The sequence below is a fragment of the Microtus oregoni genome, unplaced genomic scaffold, assembly GCF_018167655.1.
Source record: "Microtus oregoni isolate MIOR12 unplaced genomic scaffold, Mior012 000074F_012, whole genome shotgun sequence".
Lineage (NCBI taxonomy): Eukaryota > Metazoa > Chordata > Mammalia > Rodentia > Cricetidae > Microtus > Microtus oregoni.
In genome coordinates this window covers 31,354-41,864 of record NW_024543999.1, presented here as the reverse complement: position 1 = coordinate 41,864, position 10,511 = coordinate 31,354, and the positions used below count along the sequence as shown (strand labels likewise).

Here is a 10,511-nt window from a genome sequence, read left to right as displayed (position 1 = left end):
TGTCACTGAACTGAATGGGAACAGAAATAGCCAATGCTGCTGGTTCCTTCATGGAGGACATTTTCTTCCCCCAGAGTTCTCTTGTGAAAACAGTGTCCTGAGTGAAAAGTGTGAGCCTGAGTGCAAACAGCCCACTCCACAGCTCACCATTCTCAGGAGCTTTATTCTTTTCAAGACGATTTTGAGTCATTCATTGTTCCTTTTTCACAGACCTGCTCAGGAAGTTCGTAGAGATCTGGGAGACAGGTGGGTGTGCCAATCAATTCCAGTCACTGCCTTGCAGTGTCCTGACACCCTTCTTTGGTGAGAAAAAAGTCACTAAAGATCACACCAAATATTCCTTTGAAGGGACTGGCAGGACAAGGAAAAACAGTTCAAACAGATCCTTTCTTAAAGAACTTAAGATCTTGCTTCGCCACTATGTAGTTTAAATAGCCTTTGGGGTTATATTTTTGTTCCTCTTCCTGTTTTATATCCATATCTTAAAAGGCCCAAATCACTCTCAGTAAATAAGGGTTTATCTGCAGCAAACTGGATGTGGAATCCTTTCCAATGCACGAGTCCTGCTTCTGGAACTATTGCTTTTCATCTTTTTTGGGTAATAACCTTTCATTCTAAATAAATGACATGCACATTAGAAACTGTGACAAGGCATGAGGAAAATAATGAGATGATGGATAATCTGTATATATACTTACATATGTATGTAAAATATTATAACATATTTTGTTTCTTCAACATACACAATATAATTATTTATTCCTGGGCTGGAGAGATGGCTCAGAGGTTAAGTGCACTGACTGCTCTTCCAGAGGTCCTGAGTTCAATTCTCAGCAACCACATAGTGGCTCACAACCATCTGTAATGAGGCATGGTGCCCTCTTATGGCCAGCAAGCATACAGACAGACAGAACACTGTATACATAATAAATAAAAAAATGTTTAATTATGTATTCCTTTAAAATGTAGCAAGGAGGAGCTGATGAGATAACTCAGTGGATAAGGTGCTTCCTATCTGATGACCTGAGTTTCATCCTCTGAACCCATGTGCTGGAAAGAGAGAACCCAACATAGCCCCCACATGCACATACACAAACACACACACACACAAATAAATAAATAAACACAAAATATTTTTAATTCTTTAAAAACCACATATGTAAGCCTTTTCTTTGTGTCTTTCACTGATACCTAGAAACACTTCTTCCTACTGGCGAAGCCCAGTGGCCACATGGGTCTGGGACTCTGTTAGGTGATTCTCACCACCCTTTCCGTCCTCCAGTATTATCTCTCCAGACTCCCTGGCAGCCAAGTAGCCCTGCACTTGTTCTTACTCCTCCTCCAACTTCAACTGCATGAACCAGAGACTCCACCTCTTGGTGCAGACCCCCACCCTTTTATTTCCATCTCTCCAGATAGTCTTTGTCCTACTGCAGACTACTTGCAAGAATTCCTCCTCCCAACACATCTCCACTCCCTGGGAACTCTGCCTCTTGGTGTTGACAGGGCAATAGAATCAAGAAATGAAACACCCACATATCAAAAGTAAGACAGGTATGAAAACCTAGAATCACCGCAATAATGATAACTCTAGATAGACAGAAGCACAAAACACAAATATGACCACCCAAGACAATATGTGTCTACTAGAACCCAGTTAACCTGACTACAGTAGGCCTTGACAAATGCAGTGTAGCTGAAGCTAAAAACACGATTATCAAATTAGCAGTGATAAATATGTCCAAGGACCTTAAAGAGAATGTGAATAAATCCCTTAATGAAGTCTGTGAAAACACAAACGGTGTAATAAAATAGTAAAAACTATTCAAGACATGAAAGTAGAAAAAGAATCACTAAAGAAAACCCAAGTTGAGATAAAACTCAAATCGAAATATTTAAGAAGTCAAATACAAGCCTTCTAAGTAAGCTTCATCAACAAAGTGTGAGACGCAGAAGAGAGAAATTCGGGTGTTGAAGCAAGGTAGAAAAAATGAATACCTTAGTCAAATAAAAATTTAAAAAAACTCCAGACACAAAATATAAAAAAATTATGGGCTATTATGAAAAGATAAAAATCTATAAATAATAGGGATATAGAAAGAAGAAACTCAGGTCAAAGGAACAGAGAATATTTTTAACACCATAGAAGAAAAATTTCCCAACCTAAAGGAGTTACCAAGCAAAATTCAAGAAGCATACAGAGCACCTAACAGACTGACCTCTCCATTAAGGGCTCAGAAAGCTACAAAAAAAGGAGGCAAATGAGTGTAAAAGCCAGAGGTGTTGGAGGACTCCAAGGAAACTGTCTTCTAGACACAACACAACTGTTGCACACATGAGCTCATGGATACCGTGGCTGCGTGTGCAGCTTCAACACAAATGAACCAGAGGCTATGTTTGTAGACTTTTGTCTCATATTGCTTTGTTTGGGCACTTTTTTTCTTACTGGCCTTTTACTTATATATTATGGTTCTAGTGATGTGTTTTTATAGAGTTGGTAGTGTGTGTATGTTTATTGTGATTTTCTTTGTTTTTTTTAAATTCTTGTTTGTTTTTTTCTTTGTCTATTTAAAGGAAGGAAGGGTGTAGAGTTGAGTGGGTAGACAGGTAGAGAGGGTCTGGGAGGAATTGGGGGAGGGGAAAACATGATCAGAATATGTTGTGTGCATTTTTTCAAATAAAATATATAATAAAGAAAAAACACTTAAAATGACAAGTGGAATGGATACTCCGTTGTTCTAACTCATAGTTATTGTAGAAGATGGCCTGTCGAGGCAGAAATGACCCAGTGTTCTTTTTCAAAAGTTACAGCAAGGATACAAGAGACCAGCAAGGTCTGATGCCAGCTATGCTTAGCATGGCAAACCTTTCATTTTAATCCTTTCCTACTTCCACTTTCACATTCCACGTTTAGGAATCTTTATGTCTAGAGGTAGGAGAGGTATTCTAGATCAAAGATTTTCAAGAAAGAAACATTTTTGAATGATTTATCCTTATGTATATGAATTTTTCTGCATAAAAGTATAGGTATCACATGCCTGCAGTACCGTCTGAGGCCAAAAGATGGCGCTGTATCCACGAAACTGGAGTTACAGATGGTGTTACAATGAGCTTCAGGTAAGACCCAGGCTAGCGCCTTAGGCTGCCTCCACTATCCTTCCCTCAACCGTGGGCAGCACTGTGTGAAGAAAGACACCAGGGGGGAAATAAAAGGAAGTAAACACAGGAATCTTTCCTGGTACTCAGCACCAGGCCCACAACAGTGATATAAAAACAGCAGCCAAAATAAATAAATAAAAAATAAAATACAGCAGCCAAAAGCAGATGCAAAGATCCTGGGCGGAGCTCCAGGAGCTTGCTGAAGAAAGGGGGAGGGATTGTGCCAGCTAGTAGAGTTCATGAGAGGTAACCCACAGAGACAGATGCCCTGGGCTCCTGGGAGTTCATGGACGCTGGACCAGCAGCTAGGAAGCCTGCGTGGGATCGACCTAGGTCTCTGCATGTGGGTGACAGTTGTGTAGCTTGGTGTCTTTGTAAGGCTCCTAGTAGTGGGATCAGGACCTGTCCCTGGTGCTTAGCTGGCTTTTAGGAACCTGTTTCTCATGCCGGGTTGCTTTGCCCAGCCTTGATGCAAGGGGAGGAGCTCGGTCCTGCCTTAGCTTGATGTGCCAGGCTTTGATCAAGCCCACGGGAATCCTGCCCCTTTCTTAACAGAGGCAGAGGAGAAGTGGAAGGGGGGTACATGGGAAGTGGGGAGGAGAGGAGAGAGGGAAGGAGAGGAGATACCAGAAACTATGGTCCATATGTATAATAGATGAAAAATATTTTTTAAATTAAAAAAAAAGGCATCAGTCAAAGCACAGCAACCCCTGACCCCAAGGCCTGTGCCTGAGGATGAAGCCCTGGACCAGTCTTCACCTCAAGCAAGGACTCCAGCCCTCACCAGGCAGAGTTATATCATGAATCCCTTCATTGTCAGCTAGCCACTGGCCATGAAGTTCATGCTGTAAATAAACCCCAGTGGCTGAAGGATTGTAGAAGTGTGGGCCTTAGCTTATGTGGCAGTTTGAATGCAATTGCTGCCCCCCTCCCCCAATGTCATAGGGAGTGGCACTATTAGATGTGACTTTGTTGGAGTGGGTACAACCTTGTTGTCTTTTGCTTAAGCTTCCCTCAGTGTCACAGTCAGCCTACTTCCTGTTGCCTGCAGGATGTAGGACTCTCAGCTATTCCTCCAGGACCATGCCCTCCAGCATGTCACCATGCTCCCCATCATAATGATAATGGACTGAATATTTGAAGCTGTAAGTGAGCCACCCCAACTAAATGCTTTCTTTAGAAGCATTGTCTTGGTCATAGTCTCTTCACAGCAATAAAAACCCTAACTAAGACAGCCTGTCTCTTGCTGGACTGTGTATATCATTGTGGAATCAAGTTATGATGCAGGATCACTGTGATTATGGTAGTCATGAGGCCTTCCCAGTTCATCCTTTTCCCAAGCCAAGGCAGCACAGCATGAAGAGTTCCTGCCCACTCGAGGAAAGGAGAAAGAAATAGACCACCTTCCCATGGCAAGGCCCAGCATCAGGCGGAGACAGACAAGAAAAGAAAATGAGAACAAATAAAGACCACTCCCAGGAACTGCAGAGCTGAATGAGCAAATACTCGGCTCTGCAGGTTTCAGGAGAGGCTTAAGAACAAAGTTCTGGAAAGCTTATTTTAAGAGATAATACCACAGAACTTCCCAAACCTAGAAAAAGACACAAATATTAGGTACAGGATGATCAAAGGTCACCAAAAAGATTCAACTCAGAGAGTCAACTCCACTTCATGCTATCATCAAGTCTCCATACACTGATGTGTGGATAAAGCAAATGTTCATATATACCCAATGCAATAATATCCAGCCATAAAGAGGACGTAACCCTGCCATTTGTGAGAACATATTTAAACTTGGAATGCATTATGATCAATGATATAATCTAGACAGAAAAACAAATGTTACATGATTGCAGTCATAATAGAATCTTAAAAAAAAAAACTAGATCTCCTAAAAGCAGAAAGTAGAGTAATGCTTACCAGGAGCTGGGAGAAGAGGCTGAAGGAGGGGCAAGAGAGGCTGAGACTCATGTGCAACTAGAAGAGAAGAAGAAGTCCTTGTATCATACTGCATGGTGGGATGACTCTAATTACCAATGATATAGTGCACATTTCAAAATTGCTACAAGAAGGCTTTAAATGCTTCATTACAAAGAAGTGACTTTTGGAGATAATAAATATGCTGTTCACTCTCATTTGGCAATATGCCTATGCATCGCATTATACCCCCATCAATTTGTATAATTTTGTCACTTAGAAATAAATTTTAAAACAGAATCAGGAGCCTATAATTCATGTTCCTAGAGAAGCTAAATAAGGTGAATCCAAAGACAAACACATAGGCATCCTCAGGAATATTAACCTTCATCAGGCGATGAAAGGAGACAGAGACAGAGACCCACACGGGAGCACCGGACAGAAATCTCAAGGTCCAAATCAGGAGCAGAAGGAGACGGAGCACGAGCAAGGAACTCAGGACCACGAGGGGTGCACCCACACACTAAGACAATGGGGATGCTCTATTGGGATCTCACCAAGGCCAGCTGGCCTAGGTCTGAAAAAGCATGGGATAAATCCAGACTAGCTGAACATAGCGGACAATGAGGAATACTGAGAACTCAAGAACAATTGCAGTGGGTTTTTGATCCTACTGCACGTACTGGCTTTGTGGGAGCCTAGGCAGTTTGAATGCTCACCTTAGGAGACCTGGATAGAGGTGGGCAGTCCTTGGGCTTCCCACAGGTCAGGGAACCCTGATTGCTCTTCGAGCAGATGAGGGGGGGGGACTTGATCGGGGGAGGGGGAGGGAAATGGGAAGCGGTTGTGGGGACGAGGCAGAAATTCTTAATAAATAAATAAATTAAAATAAAAAATAAAAAAAAAAAAAAAAAAAAAAAAACAGAATCAGAAGGGCTCAGTAGTTAACATCACTTACGGTTCTTGCAGAGGATTGGCATTCACATCCCATTACAGATGAGTTATCTCCCAACTTCCTGTAACTCCATCTCCAGGGAATCTGATGCCCTCTTCTGACCTCAGAGGGTACCACATTCAGGTACAAAAATCCACATAGAGACACACACATATGCATATAATTTAAAAATATTTTTTGAAAGAACAAGAAATGGAAGGTTCCTAAGAAATGACACCTGGAAGTGTCCTCTGGCCTCCCACACATGCACATACATATGGTCAAACAAAAACATACACACATGCATACACATGCACACATATACCCACAAAAAAGGAAAAGGGAAAGAAAGTATACACACATACAACTGGAACATGATAGTAACACAGTTCTGACACATTGCATATCGACACATCATATTGTAAGTTTCTTTATTCGAAGATCATGACAATTAATAGAGTATAAAAAGGTTAGAACTGTGCTTTTACATTAATAGAAATATATGTGGGTCTTGAAAGAAAAAAAATATGCAAAACTGGGCAGCCCTGGTGCTACAGGCCTGAAATCTCAGCTACTCAGAAGGCTGAAGCTAGAAGATCAAAAATTAAGATCTTTCTGAAGTAAAGATCAAGGTCAGCCTGGCCAACTTAAGAAGACCATATTTCAAAATAAAAAAGTCAACAAAGGTTATGGATATAGCTTAACCTAGAATGTACATGATGGGTTCAACCCCCAGTATCACTCTCCAGAAGGCAAACCTGTAACCTTTCAAAATAACAATATAAAGTTCATAGGAACTTGACTATAACAGACAAATTACAAAGAAAGAATTACAAAGAAAATTGTAAATTAGATGCTATTGTTTGCTCTTTCAGGCACAAAACCCACCCCGAAGCTAACAAAAAAAAAAAAAGCTGCCCTACCCAAAGTTATATCTCCACAATGGGGATGGGGGTGGTTGTGGGACTTAGCTGTCCTTTGCGGAGATCCTAAGGCCTTTCAAGTAAATGAACCATAGTTAAGACCTTCCCGAGTATGAAACCTGTTGCTTTGTTATGAGAGCGTCATCCCACCGGAGTTCCCACCTGCTTTATAATTGACAAGCTGATAAGTATGTGTATGTGGACACTGGGATTCTCAGGCCTATAGCTTGCCAATTGGTAACAGCTTTTTAAATCCTTATTCTTTGAGAATGCAATACATGTATACAATGTATTATGATCATCTCTGGCTCCCATATTTTTCATTTTTGGGAGATAGATTAGGAAATGTTTTGTTGAAATCAAAGTGTGGGAAATATTGAAGATCTGTTTACTGAACATCATGCAAAGTTTATGAATGCAAGAAGGCTCTGTTTACAATGTGTTCTTTCTGTCTTGATTCTTTAGAAGGTTTTCCTTTTTAAATTATTACATTTGTTCCGAAACCTTTTACATTCATGGACTGGGAAAAAAATATAAAAAGGACCATTCTACCAAAAGCAATCCACAAATTCAGTACAATACCAACAAAAGCTCTAGGTCCATTCTTCACAGACACAGAAAAACAATGTTAAATTTTATGTGAAATAAAATAAGACCAAAGATAGCCCAACAATGCTCAAAAGAAAAAATAATATAGGATGTACCACCACACCTGGTTTCAAGTTATACTACAGAATTGTTGTTATGGTTTCCTGTCTCTTTAAGAGACAAGCCACGCCCACTCCCGCTACCTCTGACCTTCTGTACCCATCTTGGCTCCCCACTTACTGTTCCTCTCTCACCTGTTCACTCCTGTCTGTCTCTGTCTCTGTCTCTGTCTCTCTCTCTCTCTCTCCCTTAATAAATGTCTGCTTTATGCCTATTTTATGTGTCTATGTGTCTTTTACCCACCACCGGTTTACACTCGCCCGCTTGGCTCTCCCAGACCGCCGAGGGCTGGCCCTGCCCGCTCGCCACAAGAAGGGGCCGCCCGCCTGCCAGGGATGGGCCACTGCTCTTAAACCACCAGGGGATCTTGCAGGGACCCACAACCATTTCTGCCAGGCTGGCAGCTGCTCCGCGAACATTTAGAATAAAAATTGTGATAATAAGACTAGCATGATACTAGCACAAAACAGACCATAGATTGTAGTATGGAGTACAAGACCCCTTTGTTTCATCCCACCCAGTTAGCTTCGCCCCCAAAATAACCACACAGAAATTGTATTAATTAAATTACTGCCTGGCCCATTATATCTAGCTTCTTCTTGGCTAACTCTTACATATCGGTTTAACCCATCTCCATTAATGTGTATCACCACTTCACTGTGGCTTACCAGCATGAGTCTAACCAGCATCTGTCTCGGGCAGGAGAACCATGGCATCTGCCACACTGCCCTTCTTCCCAGCATCCAGTTCTCTTTTCCACGCCTATCTAAGTTCTGCCCTATCAAAAGGACAAGGCAGTTTCTTTACTCAACCAATGAAAGCAACACAAATACAGAAGGACTTCCTATATCAATATATAAATGGAATAGAATAAGGAACCCAAGTAGAAGGTCACACAAATACAACAACCATATTTTTTATAAAGATGTCAAAAATGCATTGGAGAAATTAACTTCATTAAATGATAGTTGGAAGCCAGAGTACCAAAAAAGTAAAAGAACAAAAATAGATCTCTAACTCTCAAAGAAAATTCAACTTCAAATGGATCAAGAACTTGAATATGGTCAGGTGGTAGTAGCACATACCTTTAATCCCAGCACTCTACGGAGACAGAGGCAGGCATATCTCTGTCAGTTCAAGACCAGCTTGGCCAACAGACCAAGTTCCAGGGCAGCCAGGACTGCTACACAGAGAAAGAAACCCTGTCTTGGAAAGCCAAAACAAACAAACAAACGAAAAAGAACCTCCATATGAAACCAAATACACCCCTGAAACACATAAAAGAAAAAGTAAGAAGTACTCTTCAAAACATAAATATAGGTAATGACTTTCTGAACAGGTCTCCTCCAGTAGTTTTGGAAATAAGACCAATGATTGACAAATGGGGTCTCGTGGAACTGAAAAGCTTCTATACAGCATAAAAAGCTGTCATTCTAAAGAAGAGTCTACAGAGTGAGGAAAAAAATCTTTGCCAACTCTACATCTGAGGATTAGTGTTCAGAATACACAAAAAAAAATTAAACATCAGTTGTTTTACTTGGCTTTCTATTGCTGTGATAAAACAACATGGCTAAAAGGAAGTTGGAGAGGAAAGGGTTTATTTCAGCTTACAGTTCATGAAGAGAAGTCAGAGCAGGAAGTTGAGGCAGGAACCTGGAGGCAGGAACAGAAGCAGAGGTCATGGAGGGGTGTTGTTTACTGGCTTGCTTTCCATGGCTTGATCAGCCTGTTTTCTTATACAGCTCAGGACCACATGCCTGGCACCACCCACAGGGGGCTGCGACCTCCCTCCAACTTCAATCTTTACTCAAGAAAATGTCTCCATATCCACCAGGGCAGCCTCCTTCTGATCTTTTCCATAAAGCCCAAGGGATCGGCCCAAGTGCCTCAAGATGGCATTAGATTGGTACAGGGTAAGGTCTCCATCCTGAAACTTGGGGAGCTGCCCATACAGACAGATGGACTTGAGCAAGCCTTTCATCCAAGTATCTATGGACACCACCTCCTCCTTCCAGCTCTGGTCCTGGTCAGCCAGTAGTATGTGCATGGCCTCACAGCGCCCTCGAACTGGGAAGTAGACAATGGTGTACAGCAGCATGGCTGCTGCATAGATGGAGGCACGAATTCCGAGCTGCGTAGATGGTAACATCAGAAGGAGGCTGCCCTGGTGGATATGGTGAATGATGGGGTGGAAGACCTTCGCCTGAAATACATCACCCTCATCTACACCAAATATGAGGAAGGGAAGGATGACTATGTGAAGGCCCTGCCTGGACACCTGAAACCTTTCGAGACCCTGCTGTCCCAGAACCAAGGAGGCAAAGCCTTCATCGTGGGTGACCAGATCTCCTTCGCCGATTACAACTTGCTAGATCTGCTGCTGATCCACCAGGTCCTGGCCCCTGGCTGCCTGGACAACTTCCCCCTGCTCAGTGCCTGTGTGGCATGCCTCAGTGCCCGGCCCAAGATCAAGGCCTTCCTGTCCTCCCCTGACCATTTGAACCCTCCCATCAATGGCAACGGCAAGCAGTAATGTAGGGAGAGACCGGAGCTGCCTGTCCTCCTTTCCCCAGCACTAATAAAGTTTGTAAGACAGAAAAAAAAAGAAAATGTCTCCAAAGACTTGTCTACAGACTAATTTAATGGAGACATTTTTTCAACTGAGGATTTCTGAGTATAGTTTGTGTTCACTTGGCAAAAACAAACAGCTAATCAGCATACCAATGAAACAAAAGCCCATTTTTAAATGTATTATTATTCTCTCATATATTACATTCCAGCCACAGTTTCCCCTACCTCCATCCCCTTCCCCCAGTCTCCCCCCAGATCCCCTTTCCCCCAGACCCATGCCCCCTCCATCTTCCTTAAGA

General features: G+C 42.2%; 1 protein-coding gene across 1 annotated transcript; it reads left to right on the top strand.

The window, feature by feature from the left end:
- The first annotated feature begins 3,063 nt into the window (after nt 1-3,063).
- On the top strand, nt 3,064-10,235 carry LOC121441288 (glutathione S-transferase P-like). The gene is made up of 2 exons (XM_041642430.1): nt 3,064-3,117; nt 9,794-10,235. The coding sequence occupies exons 1-2, from the start codon at nt 3,064-3,066 to the stop codon at nt 10,172-10,174; spliced, it is 435 nt and encodes a 144-aa protein (XP_041498364.1). The 3' UTR covers nt 10,175-10,235.
- The last annotated feature ends 276 nt before the right edge of the window (nt 10,236-10,511 follow it).

Coding starts and splice junctions, on each gene's coding strand:
- LOC121441288 (XM_041642430.1), top strand. CDS start 3,064: ATGGCGCTGTATCCACGAAACTGGAGTTACAGATGGTGTTACAATGAG. Junction 3,118..9,793: donor GGTGTTACAATGAGCTTCAG/GTAAGACCCAGG, acceptor TGGTAACATCAG/AAGGAGGCTGCCCTGGTGGA.